This window comes from Mus musculus, chromosome 3, assembly GCF_000001635.26.
Source record: "Mus musculus strain C57BL/6J chromosome 3, GRCm38.p6 C57BL/6J".
Taxonomy (NCBI): Eukaryota; Metazoa; Chordata; class Mammalia; order Rodentia; family Muridae; genus Mus; species Mus musculus.
Window position 1 is genome coordinate 14549798 of NC_000069.6, and position 20886 is coordinate 14570683.

The window sequence follows — 20886 nt, forward strand, 5'->3', positions numbered from 1 at the left end:
TCTGAGGAAGATAGGAGGAAGTCAAAATTGACCAGGTACTTATATAGCACTTACATCTCGTAGATGATTCAGAGATTCCAAGCCAGTTTTCTCTGCCTGATATTGAGCTCTTTGAGGGCAGTGACTATAACTTATTTATACTGAATGCATTTTAAAAATTCACATCTAGCTCAAAACTGAAACACTAGGAGTAAACTGTTGCTGTGAAATAATGAAAGTTTATGTAAATTTCTTTAGTTTATGATGAATGTTTTTCCCTTACATCAAAGCGTTATTTTCAGGGTTGGGACAAAGGCATATACTGCTTTGTAGCCTTTTTTTTAAAAATATAATTAGAGTTTGACAATACCTCAGATATAGATTACTGTTTTAAGCCTTAACATTGATTATAATTTTCATTATTTTTAAACATGTAACATTGTTATTATTATTGTTATATAATTTATGTTCCAGACTAAAGGATGCTATTTTTAAGGAGAGACATTGCAAGGCTCAACTTGAAATTATAGTTCACAGACTTCAAAATGAAGTTAAAAAACTAACTATTGAATTAATGAAAGCGCGAGATCAACAGGAAGATCACATCAGACACCTGAGAACCCTGGAAAGGGCATTGGAAAAAATGGAGAAGCAGAAAGCACAGCAGCAGGCGGCACAGGTATCCCTCAGTGGATAGAACGGATTGATGGCTTCCCCTAAAACTAATTACATAGCATCGTAAGCTCAAAAGATGTCAGGCTGTATGCAGAAATTAAGTCACTGTTGTTTTTGATATCGCAATCATGCAGCCTTCGGATTACATCTTTATTCGGCCAATACTTGTAGAAAGAATTGTAAGAGTGGTAGAAATATTACAGGGAGATAGGTTCATGTTTTTTGAGAGACAGCTTGCAGATCCGTGGAGTACTTGAAAGACTTTCAGTTTCATGCTATTGACATGGAATTCATGTCAAAAAATGTATTCAACAGTAATTCATGCCAGTACAATTGATGCTACTACATTGGCAATGCCATTCTTAATTCAGTAAAGTTTGAAAATAGCTTAGTTGTTAGGCCATGCGATTTAATGAACATTTAGAGGAGCTGGTATTAAAATAGAAGCATGGACCATTACTGGGTGGCCTTGAAGCTCTGAGGTAGGCCAGTCTTTGTAAGGACTTTGCCATTTTCTTTCCTGTTTTTGTTTCCCCTTCTTCTTCCAGATACTGGCCTGAGTCTGGGCATGCGTCCCTAACACTGTCAGTTTCAGCACTCCCCAAAGCTACCTCTCACTCACCATGTGGCTGGCTGGCCTCCTGCCTGACCCCCAGGCCTAACTCTAAGACATAACTCCTTTAACTTTTTCTCTTCCTGTTCTCCATCTTTCTCCTTCAGACAGCTGGACGATCTCCATCTTACCTGCCCTGAGGCTTTCTTCTAAACTAATGAAACTGCCCTTGGTCTTTAAACAGAACAACCAAATAGAAACTAGAAGCAAGGGAATGGCTGTGTAAGAGCTGTGATGATGAATGAAGCTAGGACCTGGCTAAGGATAAGACCTAGAAGCAGGGGCATGGTTGTGTAAGCTCTGATCATGTGTACTTCACTCAGATAAGACTGATCCAAGAGGTGGAGCTCAAAGCCTCAGCTGCTGATCGAGAAATAAACTTACTTCGAACTTCTCTTCACCAAGAAAAGCAGCAAGTGCAACAACTTCATGAACTTCTGGCGTTGAAAGAGCAGGAACACAGGTGAGTGAACACGTATCAAGACAGTACTACCATTTAAAAGTATAAAAGGGAGTTTCTGGCTCTTTCCTTGATCTTCCTCACCCAGTGATTGACCACTGGTGAAATCTGGCAGAATTAACCCATGGAGAGCAGGCACAATGGTTTAGCCCCCAAGCTTGCAGGGTGTGGTTCCTGGGATCCACATGATAGGAAGAAAGCCAACTCCCACATGTTGCCCTGTGCCTCCAATGCATGACACAGCTACGGGCAATCCATCAATCAGTATAATGAGAGAAAGATTAAAATCAGAATTAACTCATGGAAAATAGCCTGTTTGCATCTGTATTAGATTCAGTCCTATAGAAGTAGCTAGGAGCTAACAAAACAAACATGTGACTTTGGTGTCGTGTGAAAGGGGCTTGTAATAATGCACCTTGGTTTTGACCAAAAATGGTTCATCATAGAGAGAGGAAGCCGTGCTAATTGGCTTCCAAGTAACTCTTGTAAAATTAATCAGAATTTATTCTGCCACAACAGTAGACCATAAACTTTTTCTGTCTACCTAAGTAGCATTTCTGTGATTTTAAAAAAAGAAACCTGTTTTTCATTAACCTTGGGTAATGCAAAATGTCAGTAGCTCTTTAAAGAACATCGAGGGGTTTTTGGTGTTTGTTTGTTTGTTTGTGTATGACTTTGAATGTTTTACAATACAGTCATTATCCCTTTCCCAGTTCACCGCCCCACAGTTCCTCAACCCCTTCCTCCTCCCAAACTGTCTCCAAGAGGATGTCCCCACCTGACCCCCACCAGGCCACTCAACTCCCCAAGGCCTCTCTCTAGGGTTAGGCTCATCTTCTCTCAGGCCAGACCAGGCAGTCCTCTGCTGTATATGTGTTGGGGCCTCATACCAGCTACTGTATGCTGCCTGGTTGGTGGCTCAGTGTCAGAGATCTCAGGGGTTCCCGGTTAATTGAGGCTGCTCATTTTCCTATGGGGTCACCCTCCTCAGCTTCTTCCAGCCTTTCCCTAATTCAACCACTGCGGTCCCTGACTAAAGTCCATTGGTTAGGTGTAAGTGACTGCCTCTGTCTCAGTCAGCTGCTTGTTGGGTATCTCAAAGATAGCCAGGCTAGGCTCCTGTCTGTAAGCACAACATAGCATCACTAATAGTGTCAGGCCTTGGAGCCTCCCCATGAGATGGATCCCAAGTTGGACTGGCCACTGGGCATCCTTTCCCTCAGTCTCTTCTCTATTTTTGTTCCTGCAGTTCTTTTAGACAGGAACAATTCTGGGTCAGTGCTTTTGACTGTGGGATAACAGCACTTCATTTGATGCCCTGTCTTTCTACTGGAGGTGGACTCTACAAGTTCCCTTTCCCCACTGATGGGTATTCATCTAAGGTCCCTCCCTTTGAGTTCTGAGAGGTTCTCACCTCCCAGGTCTTTGGTACATTCTAGAGGGTCCCCCAACCTCCTACCTCCCACTCCTGAGGTTGCATATGTCCATTTATTCTGCTGGCCTTCAGGACTTCTCTCCTGCCCTCCCCAGCAATACCTGATCATTTTCCCCCTTTTCCCTCCCTCTCCCACTTAGTTCCCTCTCCCTTTCCCTCTGCCTCCTGTGATTGCTTTCGTCTCCCTCCCAAGTGGAATTGAAGCATTCTCACTTGGGCCTTTTGGCTTGTTAACTTTCTTGAGTTCTGTGGATTGTAACCTGGGTATTCTGTATTTTGGGCTAATATCCACGTATTAGTGAGTACATACCATGCATGTCCTTCTGGGTCTGAGTTTCCTCACTCAGGATGATATTTTCTAGTTCTATCCATTGGTCTGCAAAAGTCATGATGTCCTTGTTCTTAATAGCTGAACAGTATTCCATTGTGTAAATGATCCTCACTTTCTGTATCCATTCTTCCTTTGGGAGACATCTGGGTTGTTTCCAGCTTCTGGATATCACAGATAAGGCCAATATGAACATAGTAGAACACATGCCCCTGTGGTATGGTAGGGCATATGTTCTACTTTTGGGTATATGCCCAAGAATGGGTATAGCTGGATCTATTTCGAATTTTCTGAGGGCCCTCCAAATTGATTTTCAGAGTGATTGTACCAGCTTGCAATAGCAATGGAGGAGTGTTCCTCTTTCTCTACATCCTCAGCAACATATGTTGTCACCTGAAGTTTTGATCTTAGCCATTCTGATTGGTGTAAGGTGGAATCTCAGGGTCCTTTTGATTTTCATTTCCCTGATCACTAAGGACTTTGAGCATTTTTTTAGGTTTTTCTAGATCATTTGAGATTCCTCTGTTGTGAATTCTCTGTTTACTTCTATACTACATTTTTTATTGGGTTGTTTGGGTATTTTTGGACACTAGCTTCTTGAGTTCTTTATATATTTTGGATATTAGCTCTCTATCCGATATGTGGTTAGTGAAGTTTTTTTTTTTTTTCCAATCTGTAGGTTGCCGATTTGTCCTATTGGCTATGTTCTTTGCTTTCCAGTTTCATGAGGTCTCATTTATCAATTCTTGATCTTAGAGCCTGAGCCATTGTAGTTCTGTTTAGGAAATCCTCCCAACCCCTATACCAATGAGTTCAAGGCTCTTTCCCATTTTCTCTTCTATTAGATTCAGTGTATCTGATTTTATGTTGAGGTCCTTGATCCACTTGGACTTGAGCTTTGTGCAAGGTGACAAATGTGGATATATTTTCATTTTTCTACATATCAACTGCCAGCACCATTTAAGACCACTGAGTTTTTATTAATGTGAACCACATTGCTTTGGTTTTCATTTCAGGCAAGAAATTGAAACTCGGCAGTTTTTCACTGATGCTGAGTTCCAGGATGCATTAACTAAACGATTATGCAAAGAAGAACGAAAACATGAGCAAGAAGTAAAAGAATACCAAGAAAAAATTGATATATTAAACCAGCAGTATTTGGACTTAGAAAATGAGTTCCGTATTGCTTTAACTGTTGAAGCTAGAAGATTTAAAGATGTAAGAATTGATATCTAGCTCTCTACTGATAAAAGGACCACATTTTGGAATCCCACCCAAAATGAGATGACTATATGATGTTTAAAACAATGAATTCTTAGAGTTTTTATCTCCTCATATGACAATAGCTAATTTTTATTGCTGTTGGGAAAACTAATTATGGTAATAAGTGGGGATCTAAAGTGAGAATCAGGAGAGGAATGGGAAACCTATATTTGTACATCAGGGACCAGCAAAGCTGACAATCTCTAATCTGTTCCCAGGCCAAAGGTTTCCCACTGTCTAATTAGTATTTCTTTATTAATATTAACTTACTGTATATCTCAATCACAGTTTCCCCTTCCTCTCCTTTCATTCCTTCCTCTCCCATCCCCCTCTCCTCATCCTTTCTTTCTCCTCAGATATGGGGAGGCCTCCCGTAATATCAGCCCACCTTGGCAAATCAAGTTGGAGTAGGACTAAGTGCATCTTCTTCTATTGTGGCTAGACAAGGCAGCTCAATTAAGGAAAGGGACCAAAGATAGGCAGCAGCATCAGAGACAGCCCCTGCTCCTGATGTTAGGAGTTAGCATGAAGACCAAGCTGCAGAACTGTTAATGTATGTGCTGAAGACCCGGGTATATCCCATGCATGCTATCTGTTTGGTGGTTCAGTCTCTGAGCCCCATTGGGCCCAGGTTAGTTGAGTATGTGAGTTTTCTTGTGGTGTCCTTGCCCTCTCTGGCTTCTGCAATCCTTCCTCTCCATCTTCCATAGGATTTCCCAAGCTCCCCCTAATGTTTGGCTGTGTGTCTGCATCTGTTTCCATCAGCGGCTGGGTGAAGCCTCTCAGATGACAGTTATGCTGGCTCCTGTCTGCAAGTATAGCAGAGTATCATTCACAGTGTCAGGGGTAGGTCCCCTGTCATGGCTTGGGTCTCAAGCTGAGTCAGTCTTTGGACAGCCATCCCCTCAATTTCTATACTATCTTTACCCTGCACATTCTGTAAGCAGGACAAATTGTGGGTCTAAGGTTTTGTGGCTGGGTTGATGTTCCAGTCCCTCCATTGGAAGTCTTTACTGGTTACTGGAGATGGCTGTTTCAGGTTTTGTATCCCCCACTGCTAGAAGTCTTAGCTAGGGTCACCCTCATAGATTCCTGAGAGTTTCCATTGGTCTAGGTTTCTAGCTTGTCCTAGAGATCCACCATCACCACCAGTTCAAGTTGTCTCTCCCAATTCTCTCCCTCTGTCCTCCACTACCCAGTTCCATGTCTTGTTCTTTTTCCCCTTCTTAGTGAGAGTCAAGTGTCCTTCTTGGGCCTTCCTTGTTACTTAACGTTTTTGGGTCTGTGGATTATAATGTAGTTATCCTATACTTTATGGCTAGTATCTACTTAAAAGTGATTACATACCACATTTGTCTTTCTGGTTCTGGGTTACCCCACTCACGATGATCTTTTCTGGTTCATCAATTTTCCTGCAAATTTCAGGATGTCATTATTTTTAATAGGTGGGTATAAATCTTTCACCTTTTACTAGTTAGCATTTCTCTTGAACTGAAATTCTTCCACATTTACTTCAAGTCTTTCCATCTCTAATTAATGCTATTCCCAGGCTTCTGAGTGCTTGTGTGAAAAACTAATGTTCCTCTTTCTCCTCTTTTTCTGATATTCCATAACCTCAAGAGCTTCTTATAATAACTATATTTTTAAAATAGTCTTCTTTCTTACCACCTTTGTGTTAGAATGTGTAAATTAGCAGTTATACCATTCCTCAGACACTTCTGTTCAGAATGATAATCCAAACTCTTTGTATTCTATCTGATTTCATGCTCTGTCATCTCCCCACTCATGCGACTCTCATGTCATCACACCTTGTACTGGGACTTGAAGCACCTTCCTTCCTGGAACACCTTCCCTACAGCCTTACAGCCTTTTATTCCCTGATAAACCTTTGATAATAATGTTCACTAAAGTTAAACATTCCCCTTAAAATACTGTGCATCCAAGATTATATGCCCCAATACAGGGGAATACCAGGGCCAGGAAGCGGGACTGGGTGGTTTGGAGAGCAGGGTTGGGGGAGGGTATAAGGGACTTTTGGGATACCATTTGAATTGTAAATGAAGAAAATATCTAATAAAAAATTGAAGGGCTGGAGAGATGGCTCAGCAGTTAAGCGTTCCAGCTACTCTTCTGAAGGTCCTGAGTTCAAATCCCAGCAACCACATGATGGCTCACAACCATGAGATCTGATATCCTCTTCTGGGGTGTCTGAAGACAGCTACAGTGTATTTACATATAATAAAAAAAATCTTTTAAAAATTGAAAAAAAATACTGTATATCCCTCTAAGCTTTTCTCAGTAAAGGCATGGGCTTTCTATATAGTTTCATAGTGCATAGATTGTTCATATTGCTATATTGCTAGTCCCTGCCTACTAGCAGACAGATTAGTCTGTTTCATCCACTGATCATTGTAGTACTGATCATTGCTCGGTGATTATGTGTCATACAAATGAATCGTGGTCTTACATTCAGTAGTTAATTCCCTGAGTAACTGAGCAAATGAGTAGCAAACCCCCTAGGTTTCTTGAGTTTTGTTTTACTAAAACTTAAAAGTTTTAAAATGAAAAATGTAAACTATTTCTAAAAGCAAGTATTTTCTATGTGGAAAGCTTCTGTTTATATGATTTTGAAATACAGGTTCAGGATGGCTTTGAAGATGTTGCGACTGAGTTAGCGAAGAGTAAACATGCTCTTATTTGGGCTCAGCGTAAAGAAAATGAGTCGTCTTCTTTAATTAAAGATCTGACATGTATGGTGAAGGAACAGAAGACAAAGCTCTCCGAAGTCTGCAAACTGAAGCAGGAAGCAGCAGCCAATTTACAGGCAGGGATCTGCAGTGTGCTTTCCTTGGGGCTTACATCATCTCACGTGTGAGCAGTGACTTTTAGGAAGGACTCAGGAGTAACTCTGAGACTGTATTATTTATACAGTTGGTGTTCATAATGAACGTATACCTAATGAGATTCACAATTTCATAGATGATACTGCTTTCATCAAAATATTTTAAGAGTGCTAGGTATGGTGGTACACCCCTTCAGCCCCAGCTATAGGGAGGCAGAGGCAGGAAGATGGATCACTGTGGGTTCGAATCCATTGGAGTCTACATTCATTTCAAGTTCCAGACAGACCAGGTCTACACAGTGAGACCCTGTCTCAAAAATAAAAATATGTGAATAAATACTTAGTAAATTTATTCTGTATAGTTGTCACCAGTTGTACAATATTAAGACAGAGGCTGGAAAGTGATCCTGAAAAGCTTTGAGAAACACTACTCAGATTACTAGTATTAAATGGATGGTGGTAATGGTATTTTCAGGTACACAAGGACAATAGGTTTTAAAATATCTCTTACTATTTGTGCTATTTCACCTAAGAACTCAACTTCTGGAAAATAAATTATAGATTGTTGATTTAAATATTTCATGAAAATTTTTGACAATTACAGATTCAGTTTTTCTCTTACAAATATGGAATACAACTCAATGTTAAAAAGTAGGCCTTTTAAATGTTAGCATTTTGTTTTATAGTGTATATCTTAAAACTTTTGGTGTAAAATTTGGTAATCTTTACTTTTTAATTGCTTAAAGAACATCTTTTTCATAAGATACCAAAAGAACTATTTTAGTAATTTATAGCATATATAATGTTAATGTTTATAATGAAGTGAAATAATTGGTGTTTTGTGTTTGGGGTATACAGAATCAAATCAACACTCTTGAAATTTTGATTGAAGATGACAAGCAGAAGAGCATTCAAATAGAACTTCTCAAACATGAAAAAACCCAGCTGATTTCTGAGCTGGCAGCCAAAGAGTCACTGATTTATGGCTTACGGACTGAGAGAAAAGTATGGGGACAGGAACTGGCATGTCAGAGTAAGAGTCTCAAGTTTTTCAATGGAAAATAGCCACCATTACAAAGCAGTATATCTGGGGATGGGAAAAAAGGATGTTTCCCTGGCTCCCAGTGCTAAGTTAAAAGGAGTGTGTTGTCTAACAGGATAAGTAGGCATTTACCAGCCAGACAGGAGCAAGTGTCTCGGGATGTAAGGCTTTCAGTAATTAAGGTGTTTAAGTCGCCAGACATGGAGCTACATGCTTATAGCTGCTGCTGCTCTGGAGGCTGAGAGACATCACTCAAGAGTAGCTTTTTCACTGATAACATAAAAATATTAAAGTTGAATATCTTCATGGAATACTGTGGTAATTCTGTTGTTTATATTAATACTAAATGCATCTAAAATGAGTATTCATATTCGTAACATTTTCCATATTTTGCATGGGTAGACATAAAATTGTACATGAATGAAAATCATTGTAGATTTCATGTAAACCATTAGTCTTCTTTCCACCTGCTATATAGCAGAAAATAATAAATAATATGTTTTGACATTAACAGCTTAAAAATTATGAATAATTAGTTAGTGGTCAAAATAAAGCATTGCTTATTTATTTTATAGTAATTTCTACTGTGACTGTTTGCTTCATTTTACCTAATTAGAGTTTTTAATAGCTCAGATGATTAAGACACTTTCCTTCTGTTGATTTGCATTATTGTATACTTTAGACTTTTGGTCAGTTTTTTTGGTTTGTTTGTTTTCCACTTTATTAGGTGGCATTTTATAAGTACAAAAATCCCCAAGGTGTATTAAGTTTCTAACTAGTGATTGTTTCTTAGGCTCGACACTATCCCAGAGTCGTGGGAAATTAGAAGCCCAGATTGAAAGTTTATGCAGAGAAAATGAATCTCTGAGAAAAAGCCATGAAAGTGACTGTGATGCATTGAGAATAAAGTGCAAGATCATTGAAGACCAAAATGAAACCATCCGGAAACTAAAAGACGTAAGTCTAACATGTTCCTTTGGGATAAGAGCTGGTAGCAGGTTTGGAAAATAATTATCTTTGTGATCCTCGACTGTTGTAGATTTTAAAGACAAAAAGAATATCATGTTTCCTTTTGTAGTTTCTCAGCGTTGCTCTTAAAAGCAGTATCTGGTGCTGATGAACTTGAATTTTACTTTGACTTTTCTGTTTGTTACTGTTTTTAGAGACAGGTCTGTGTATTCCTAGCTGGGCTAGGAACCAAGCGAGCCTCAAACTCAAGGAGATCTTGCTACTGCCTTGAGTGCTGGGACTAAAGGCATGTGGCACCAAGACTGTCTTATTATTACTGCCTGGGAAATAACAAAATATGAGTCATAAGTCAAAGATTAGAAAGCACCAGAAAATTTAATATTTTTATGGTCCATTTCCTTTTTTTATTTTTCTTCTTGTGTCATTCATGGTCGTGGTACTAATTTTTTTCATCTCTTTTTTTTATTATATTCAACACAATATATTTTTATACCAATCATAAAAATCATGGACATGTTATTAAATGAACATAAATAGATAAAGTATTTTTGTTTGTTTGTTTGTTTTATTTTTAGTAAAGCTTAAAATCTTGGCTCCTACTATGGTACAAACCCAAAATAAGAACAAGTTTTGGACATTGGAGTTCATTGTAATGAGGCTGTACTTCAATGTCCCTCACATTACCAAATGATTTTTACCTCCATAGTAGCTAAGCTCTGACAGTTCTGCCGCGCCAAGGAATGAATTAAAGGCATGAATATTTGGATATGTATTTCCTGCTATGGTTAAAGCTATTTGACTTGCGTGATTGTCGTCATTCTCAGCCTGCAGGGAACAGGTTACATTCATTTAAGAAATGGTGTGTGTATCAAGATGGTCTATCCATGAAGCCATTCATCAACTGTTTTAGTGAACAATGGTTCTGCTTGGAGGGTGGTACAGACATTAGGTGAGGGTAAGATTCTGGTTCATCGTCTATCATGATTTTGAAAAGCATTCATCTCAGAAAAAGAGTAACTTACAAGGTCCTCTTCTTCAAAATTGGTACAATAATTATAAATATCAAGCAGAACATTCACTCTCACTCACTTTTCATATTAAGAGATATTAAGGAAAAGTGATTGTTACTTCCTGTTATTTTTGTTGTTAGAGATGGAATGATGTCTGTGTGGCTATCTTTTGGATTTGTTGAAAGACTACTTTCTTGCTTTTTCTAGAGTATAGTTTCCCTCCTTGTGTTGGTGTTTTCCATCTATTATCCTTTGTAGGGCTGGATTTATGGAAACATTGTGTGAATTTAGTTTTGTCATAGAATACCTTGGTTTCTCCATCTATAGTAGTTGAGAGTTTTGCTGTGTATAGTAGCCTGGTCTGGCATTTATGTTTCTAAGGGTCTGTATAACATCTGCTCGGGATCTTTTAGAGCTTTCATAGTCTCTGGTGAGAAGTCTGGTGTGATTCTGATAGGCCTGCCTTTATATGTGGCTTGACCTTTCTCCCTTACTGCTTTCAAAATTCTTTGTTTAGTGCCATTTGGTGTTTTGATTATTCTGTGACAAAAGGAGTTTTCTTTTCTGGTCCAGTCTATTTGGAGTTCTGTAGGCTTCTTGTATATTCATGGGCATCTCTTTCTTGAGGCTAGGGAACGTTTCTTTTATAATTTTGTTGAGATATTTACTGTCCCTTTGGGTTGGGAATCTTTGCTCTCTTCTGTACTTATTATCCTTCAGTTTGGTCTTCTCATTGTGTCCTGGATTTCCTGGATGTTTTGGGTTAGGAGCCTTTTGCATTTTCTTTTACTGTTGTGTCACTGTTTTCTATGGTATCTTCTGCCCTGAGATTCTCTCTTCTATCTCTTGTATTCTGTTGGTGATGCAGGCATCTATGACTCCTGATCTCTTTCATAGGTTTTCTAACTCCAGGGTAGTTTTCCTTTGTGATTTCTTTATTGTTTCTAGTTCCATTTTTAGATCCTGAAAGGTTTTGTTCATTTCCTTCACCTGTTTGATTGTGTTTTCCTATAAGGGATTTTTATGTTTCCTCTTTAAGGGCTTCTACCCTTTTACCTTGTGTTCTCCTGTATTTCTTTAAGGGAGTTATTTTTTTTCCTTCTTAAAGTCCTCTATCATCATCATGAGAAATGATTTTAGATCCGAATACTGCTTTTCCGGTGTGATGGAGTATCCAGGACTTGCTATGGTGGGAGAATTGGGTTCTGATGATGCCAAGTAACCTTGGTTTCTGTTGCTTATGTTCTTAAGATTGCCTCCCGCCATCTGGTTATCTCTAGTGATACCTGCCCTGTCTATGTCTGACTGGAGCCTGCCATTCCTGTGATCCTGGGTGTGTCAGAACTCCTCAGAGTCAAGCTGTCTCTGGGACCCTGAAATCCTGGTGTGATCAAGCTCCTGTGATCCTGTGATCCTGGGCATGTTAGAGTGCCTCGGCGTGGAGCTTCCTCTGTGTGTTGTGGGACTCGCTGCGGAGTTTGCATCCAAGATCTGGTCAGGGCACCAGCCCAGACAGACTGGAAGGAACCCATGCCACTGGTCTGACAGACCCTTCCTGCATGCCTGGGTCCCGCTGGTCCCAGTTACTCCCTGTGTTGGGACAGATGTTGTGTTGTCCTCACCTTTTATCCTATGATCCCATTTCCTTTTAGATCTTAACTCATACCTATATGCAACGTCTAAAATAAAGTACTGTGGTTTTTTTTTAAGAGTTTACAAGAAAAAGATGGGCAAATCAAATTGCTACAAGAACAGATCGCTCTCATCGAAAAGTGTTCTCAAGAGCAACTTAATGAAAAGTCTTCACAACTAGATTCTATAGTTGAGAAACTAGAGAGACACAATGAGAGAAAGGAAAAATTAAAGCAACAGTTGAAAGCAAAGGAATTAGAACTTGAAGAAATCAGAAAAGCTTACAGGTATTATACACTACTTGCCAGTGAGAAAAAAGTTTACATGAAAGATTTCATGTTCTTCACTTAATTCTAAAGTTATTTCTTGTCTTTTTAGCACACTAAATAAGAAATGGCATGATAAAGGAGAACTACTCTCTCATCTTGAAATGCAAGTAAAAGAAGTAAAAGAAAAATTTGAAGACAAGGAAAGGAAACTGAAAGCAGAGAGAGACAAAAGTCTTGAGCTACAAAAGTAAGCATTAAGTTATGGAGAATGTGGAATCCCTTTAAACACATATACTACACTGGAATGGGTGAAATATATGTAAAGAAAGAAGACGATGCCAAAGATATGGAGGGCATAATTCATTAAGAAAGTCATTTCCACTATACCTCTAAAATAAAAAAGTTAAGAGTTCTCCCATAATAATTAGATATGAATATAAATGTGTTTCTTGTTATAGACTAGTACCTGAAACATTGAATTCCCGTGAAAAATAGGTAATAGAGTTTAATTGATTAGTTTTGATTTCAAGATGCAGAGTGGTATTAATAACAGAGCCTGCAGACAGCTTCTTATTAGGAAGCCCTCTTCATCTCTGTGGGTCCATATGCATAGCGGTTATTTTCTCCTCTTTGTCTTTTTAAAGGGATGCAATGGAAAAGCTTCAGAACATGGATGATGCCTTTAGAAGACAAGTGGATGAGATTGTGGAAGCGCACCAAGCTGAAATAATGCAGCTAGCAAATGAGAAGCAGAAGTATATTGACTGTGCAAATTTAAAGGTACAGTAAGCTAAGATTTACTTTAATAATGTTAAATTATTATTGCTAAACAAATTAGATTTTTGGAAACTAAAAGAGAAAAGGCTGAACATATTGATGACATAACCTTTAAAGAGCATGTTGTCAAAGTTATGAATCTTAGCAAAATGTCAGTCATTAACAGGTAATAACTCCAGGGAACTGAGTAGTAAGTTAAATCTCTGCTGTCACCACTCTATGATCTTAGCAGTCTCCCGTGCACATCCTTTGGTCATGGGCAAAGGGAAAATGGAAGTTCAATCTACCACTGCCTTAGAAAGCTCTCGGTGATCTCTTCCCTGTTCTCACATTAGGGTTTAAGTAATCAGGTTGGTCAGTTGGATGAGTTTCTGGTGCTTCTGAGGCAAACATCATGGGCTTTAACCTCATGAAGGTAATGGGTCCCATCAAGGTATTTTAACAATCACTCAAATATTCTGATATGATCACTTTTTTGAGATCCACTAGATTCAAAGATACTTAAGAACTTTTCATCAATTTTCAAGTGGTAATGAAAAAGCAAACAAAAAGAACTAAGTTGTGTAAGATACAGAAATAAGCAACCAAAAAGCATTCAAGAACAGAGAGCAAATAGTGCATGCTTATTCCGTAACCTCAGTACTCAGGATGAGACAAGATCAGATATTTATGCCAGACTGGGCTAAACAGAAAGACGTCTCCAAAAAAGGGGGGAGACGGGACTGAAAAGATGGCTCAGCTGTTATGAGCACTGAGCTCTTTATGAGGCCCAGAGTTTAGATCCTAGCACCCATGTGACAAGCCAGGTCGCTGCACTCTGTAAATGCCTATAACTAGATCTGAAGGATCCAGTGCTATATTCTGAACTCCACACATATTCACAAACGTGCATACAGACAATACTAACACATAAGAAAGTTTAGATACAGGGAAAGAGCCATTGTCAGAATGTGTTTCAGGTAGAATTACCCTTAGGACTCTTCAAGGAAAGAGAAAAGTCTTATTTAATCCATTGTTAGGAGCATAATTACCATGTTATTTCACTTGCAGTCAGTGATGATTTCAGGTATTTTATTTAACATGATACAAAGGTACTGTGGGCAATACCAAATAAAACATGAATTGGGCTTTTGACTGAAAGTACTGAGTATAATGTTGGACCTCCTACCAACATGATTTGGTAAAGAGTTAAAGAAATGATTTCTTCTGTTGTTTTTGACAGATAGGAAACTTAGTAGAGTCTTCCTACCTGAGCTTTATCTCACGTTCACGTTTGTGCTGTATTAGAAGTTACAAGCCTTTCTTTTCAGGATGATTCTGAGAAACTCCCTGGTGCCGCCCAAGTCTGTTTCATGATGTAATAAGTTCTTGAGAATTCTTAAGTCCAAAGGCCTTGCTCCTGATTGTCCTGAAGATTGAAAGCATTGCTGTTCCCAAGCCTCTGAGATGAACATAAAGGACACGGATGCTAAATTCTACCTGATTCTGATAGAGCTGGATTCACCGATTGGTTCCTTGTTATAAGCTTAAGTGGGTCTTTCATCCAACTGCAAATATGAGCCTTCCTCAGCCTCTGCTCTGATGGCATACATTTGCCTTGTGTACTAAAACAATAAAATCACTTTACATTTTTAAAAACTGTTAGAAAAATAGAACTAGAGCTTAAAAATAATAACCAGGCATAGGAAGTATACAGATCTTGAGGCACCACACCCAGGTAACAATTTAAAGTAGGAGAAGTTGGGGCTGGAGAGTTAGCTCAGCCTTTAAGAGCACTAGTCACTCGTGAAGAGGACCTAAGTTCTATCACCAGCATCCACATGACAGATCACAGCCATCTTTAACTCTAGTCCCAAGAGATCCAATGCCCTTTTCTGACCTCCATGGGTCCTAAGCATGCTTTTGGAAAACATGCATATATGCAGGCAAAACACTCTTACACATAAAATAATAAAATCTTAAAAAATTTAAAAATAAGTAATTTAGGAAAACTCATTTTCTAAGAAAAAAAGAAATTTTTAGATCTATGTTAAGGGAATGTAGTAGCAGAAAAAGATTGTCACGGTAGCTGTATCTGTCAGACATGTTGAGCTAAATAGAAGAAAGCTTCAAGCAAAGGTCTGTAGTATGCATTATACAGATCTTGGGGGAATCTGGGCTAAGAATAAAAGGTAAAATTATATCTCAAAGAGAAAACCCACCAGAACTTTTAGAAATGCTGGAGGGACCACATTGAAAAGACTGCTTTGGGAGGAAGTTGTGTGAGTTCCAAGTCTTTAAGGCTGGGTGTTTTAAGTTAAACTCAGCATTGACTGATTGCTCAGGACAATGGGATGATGGAATCAGAAAACAAGGTTTCTGTTCTCTGGAAAATAGGAATTTCACATTTTCAAAACTCAAAATGCAGTTAAAATACATTATTTTATCCTTTGCAGGAGAATCTTATGAGGACTAAATAGGTAATACACATGAAAATACTTTATATAGCTTTCCATTTTATCATTTGAAAAAAACTTGCATCTTACTAACATCATTTAATGAATCACAACGTATAGAGTACATAAAATACATCGTTGACTTTTCAAAATGCACTTAAAATATTTTTAGAAAATTAAAATGTAAAATGTATACATTGGTTTAGGTTCAACAAGTTGAAGACGAAATGCGAGGACTTCTGGACGAAACATGCAAGAACAAAAAAATGATGGAAGAAAAAATTAAGCAACTTGCTTGTGCTATAAGTGAGATACAGAAAGAAATGTGATGTTGGAGGGAACAAGTTTAGTTGAACCGGACCAACAGACCTATTGTCAAAATGATTAAACACTGTAACAGTAGTGACTGCTGTGACTGTGAAATGTCTCTTTCTACACATTTCATTATGAATAGATTTAAGAGACTTGATGAAATATTGTATATGTGGTGTTTTTATAATAAAGCATTAATTATGTTTATTAGATGGAGCTATCATAATAACTAGACATAAAGCACTTTTCGTGTCTCTGTGCTATACCTTGTTGATAATTGCACACTTACTTGCAGACTTGCAGAATGTTACAATTTGACCAAAGGAAAGATACAAAAATAATCATTGTTGAGCCTGTGCTAATGTAGAACTAGTTGTATTTACAGGTTATCCATTAGTTGATGTGACTCCCTTCTTTTAAAGTGTCTTTAAGATGTAGAGGAAAAATATTGTAAGTCTATAGGATAATCAAAAATGTGTTCTCATTCAGAAAGCTTTAGCTATCTCCACATGACTCAGTTTCATCTTTTCTGGTGCATTTGTTCATTAAAGGTGAAATTTGTAGTTTTATAAATATTGTCTGATCTAGAAGAGTGCAGCAGTCCCACTGTCATTCACAGTGCCACTCATTGCGTGAAGAGACTTCTGACTCTGCAACTGGAAACACTCATTTCACTTCCTGTCTAGTCTCATATTGCTAATTCAATGTCATCACCACTTATGTTGGTAAATGTATGTCCTTACCTTGTCCTGTATCTGAGAAGAAGAAAATATAACACATTCAAAACTAATATCATTAATAAGCTAAATTTTACAAAGTACATAGAACCCAAATAACATTTAAATATCCCTGAAGAGAAGGTCTTATGGTGTTGTTATAGCTGAGCTGCATGCTTCAGTCAGGTGGTAGCTGGTAGTCTAATTCCTACCTGAACCGGTCAGTGCCTGCCTGACACTTCCAAGTTCATGCATCCATAAGTTTTCTGTCTGATGGTAAGCATGGAATTGAGTTAGCACAGATTTGTGAACATAGATGTTGTAATACAGAGGATGTTTCAGGAAGGCTGTGGACTTCTTGGTGTTCTCTATAGAGGCAAACATTCCATGAATGCTTGCATAATTATTACCACATTGACAGTGCACTGGGCTCCCCTATCTGTGAGATGGAGGAATAGAATGCTGAAGTTCATAATAGGAGGATAGATTATGGTATGATTATGATTGGATTGTACTGTGTTTGTATGTGTGTGTGTGTGTAGTTTTTTGTTGTTTTGTGGTTTTGTTTTTAGCAGGGGCAGGAGGAATCAGATAATCCATACATTCTCTGAAATACCAGTTTTATAAATTATTCAGTTTTCTGAATCTAGGGGATTCTTCAAGAATCCAGCAACTTACCTTCAGATATAAATTCTTGACTTAAAAGTACCTCAGCTTAATGACCTTAGAACTTACATACTATGGCATGAACTTGGGTTCTAATATGTACTTACATCTCAATTTGGAAGTTATTCATACAACTAACCACAATTCCCAAAATCAGGATCCCCTCCCCAAGACCACTGAACTTCTCCTGAACTGTGATATTAGATTCACAGGGCTGTGGAGTACTTTAATAACTAGAAAAGATAATCTACTGTTATCCAATGGAATCCCAATATATTTGTGCATGGGGCAGGATCCTGAATGTTTTCAAGGATAACAGATTAACTCTACACATCTTTGTCAAGGTGTCCGGGAATACAGAGCACTGCTCCCAACTCTAGTAGTTTTATGTATCACTTCTGTAGCTAATGACACATATCTGTAGGTTAGTATTATTACAAGCCATTTAAACATTTCTGTGACAAATAATAGAGAAATGTACATGGAGTAGGGTAAAAGTAAAGTTGCTAAAACTGGTAATGGTTGAGTTGCCAGACTGATAACTATGGCTAACTCCTGTGGCTTACCATTTATGGGCATACTATGCTAGAAGCAGATGTGGAAGAGTGGGACTCATAGGGTAGTCCTAATTATCTCTTATTCGCCTGCTGGAAGTTTTCTTCTGCTTTCCATACTGTTAGGAACAAGAGATAGGTTTCAATGGCATCAGCTTCAGTAAGGGACCACAATCTGGTTTTCCATTTTATCCACAAGAATAGACTTTTGGGCTGCTGGAGTTTAAGTAGAAGTTTCTACTATATTTTTTATCTTATTATCTTATTTTCTGTATATGAATGTTTAACCTGCATATATGTCTGTGTACCACGTGTGTGGCTGGTACCCATGGAGACCAGAAAATGATATTAGATGCCCTAGACTCAGAATTGCAAATAGTTGTGAGCTGCCATGTGGGTGGTAGAAACTGAACCTAGGGACTCTAGAGGAGCAGCCAGTGAGTGCTCTTACCTCCATCTCTCCAACCCCTCCATTATATTTTTGTTGAATTTGTTTTCTTATAATAAACTTACATTTCTTATGTTTCAATATGCATCATTTCTATGTACGAATACGATTTAAGGCTTCATTTATCAAATAAGTACTAGGATAGTGAAGGTGAAGATTAAAATTCTCATTGGTGAGATGGTTCGGCTAGTAAAGACACTTGCTGCTAAATTTGAGTACCTGAGTTTGACCCCTGGGTTCACATGGTGGAAGAAAATTAACTCCCACAAATTGTCCTCTGATCTCACACATGTGTGAACACACAAATATAACACAATTTTAAAACCTTCAGTGCCACAACAGAGAAAGAAAGAGCAAAAGGAAGGAAGGGAGACAAAGAATAAAAGAAGAAAGGTGACCCGGGAGAGAGACAGATAGGAAATGAAGTAAAGAAAGAAGAAAGGTGACCCAGGAGTGAAATTACCTATACCATTAAAATTAAGATACGAAAGAAAGAATTGAAGACACACGAAGATCAAAAGATTTAAAGGATCGGAGGAACTAATACTATGAAAATGACTATACTATCAAAAGCAGTATATAAATTCAATACAACCCCCATCAAAATCCCAATGACATTCTTTACAGAACTAGAAACAGTCCTAAAATTCACATGGAATCACAAAAGACTCTGAATAGTTAAAGCAGTCCTTTTCAGAAAAATGTAAAATGAACAATACTTTATCTCCACTTACATAATAAAGCCCAGTAACAAAACATCATAACGTTGACATAAACATGTAGAACCTAAGGAATAGGCCAGAGGACTCAGAAGTAAATCCAGAGCTAGAATCACCTAACATTTGATAAAGCTCTCAAAAATGAACATTAGAGAAGCATCAGCCCCTTTTACAAATGATAGTGGGGAAATTTGGCTTACAGATGTAGAAGAAAGAAGGTCAATATCAACTACCTTCCAAAAACTCAGGGCAAAAGTGGATCAAGATGTAATGTAAGATCTGCACCATTGAAACTTGCAGAAGAAAACATAGCTAATGCATCTCAAAGTATAAATCTATGCAAGCATTTTCTGAGAGACTCTAATAGCACAAGAAATAACCAAGATGTATTAAAAATAAGAATTACATGAAATTAAGTTTCTGCACAGCCAAAGAAATAACTGAGGGAGTGAGAAGATACCTTACCAAATGGGAAAACAGAAGCTTTGTAACTACATATTAAGCAGGGGATTAAATTGAAAGGTACATGAAGAACAAGGAAAGTTTAGCACCAAAAAATTCAAGTCATTTAACCAATAAATAGGTTAAATTGTCAATATGTACCTGAAAATGTGTCCAACATCCTTCATAATATATATATATATGTATATATATATATATATATATATAGAAAGAAAGAAAAACGCGGAAGGAAGAGAAAGAATGAGAAAGGAAAAGAAAAACTGCTGTAAGGATGTGGAGAAGAGGAAAATGTTGAGAAGAGGAGTCTTTATCAATAATTGGAAGTGTCACTTGATGCAAGCACTTTTAAATCAAGCATGGAGGTATTCCCGCCATAGAACACAGCTATACACTCCTGGATATATACCCAGAGGACTCTAATTGAGCACACTGTACAGGTGATTATCAGTATTAGTCACTACAACTGTGAAATTGATAGATGAAGGGATAAAGAAAATGTAGTACATAAACACAGTGGAATTTTATGCAGATGTAAAGAAAGAAAATTCACATCTGTATGGAATTAGAATCAATGCTAAGCAAAATAAGCAGATTCAAAGAAAAATACATTTCTTCTCATATACAGAACTTAAATTTAAAATGGTGCATACGTGAATGTATGTGCAGGCATGTACATTTGAAAGTCATAAATAAGACGAGGGTAATGAAGAAGAGACCTTAAGGGGGCAGGAAATAGAGTAATGGAATCCATATAATAGGAAAGCAGAAGGACTAAGGGGAAGAAACAGCTGTAGAAGGGAAGGCCACAAGGAGAACCAGTGAAGAGGATAATAAATGAAACCAGAATAGTGACATCTACATGTGAGGATATCGTGATGAAAACCATTGCTATGAGTGCTACTTTGAAAAAAAAAAAAAGTCAAAATGGAAAACATTCTCAGTTCCACTCTTCCAGAGGAGGAAAAATTAGTTACATACTATGTATGCTCTTTTTGTAAGTAGCTTTGAAAAGGCAAAACAGAAGAGTATAAAACTAAAAATCATTCCACTACACATTCCATGTGTAAATACAGTCTGTACTTCCTGTTTGTAATTATTGGATATAGACTTTCAAAGGCCTTTGCATCATCGGTCATGAGTGCTATGAGCAGGAGCATTTAATCATAAGAGGATTAACTATCCTTGAAACATCTTTTTCAGAGCTCCCAGGGACTAAACCGCCAATCAAAGAAAACACATGATGGGACTCATGACTCTAGCTGCATATGCAGCAGAGGATG

At 38.0% G+C, this 20886-nt stretch overlaps 1 protein-coding gene across 10 annotated transcripts in view; it reads left to right on the forward strand.

The window, feature by feature from the left end:
- Lrrcc1 (leucine rich repeat and coiled-coil domain containing 1) overlaps positions 1–20886 on the forward strand; it is a 38897-nt gene that overhangs the window by 16036 nt on the left and 1975 nt on the right. For 4 of the 10 annotated variants that reach the window (XM_006530089.3, NM_001163579.1, NM_001163580.1 and 1 more), the window contains 10 exons: positions 454–658; positions 1591–1730; positions 4507–4708; positions 7392–7577; positions 8454–8628; positions 9431–9594; positions 12327–12535; positions 12627–12764; positions 13162–13297; positions 15936–18506. In XM_006530089.3, the coding sequence (XP_006530152.1) occupies positions 454–658; positions 1591–1730; positions 4507–4708; positions 7392–7577; positions 8454–8628; positions 9431–9594; positions 12327–12535; positions 12627–12764; positions 13162–13297; positions 15936–16058 (1678 nt within the window). In that variant the 3' untranslated portion in view covers positions 16059–18506. Of the gene's footprint in view, positions 1–453; positions 659–1374; positions 1731–4506; positions 4709–7391; positions 7578–8453; positions 8629–9430; positions 9595–12326; positions 12536–12626; positions 12765–13161; positions 18507–20886 lie in introns of those variants that run through there. The other 6 variants (XM_030252826.1, NM_028915.3, XR_387522.4 and 3 more) reach the window with 5 other exon arrangements.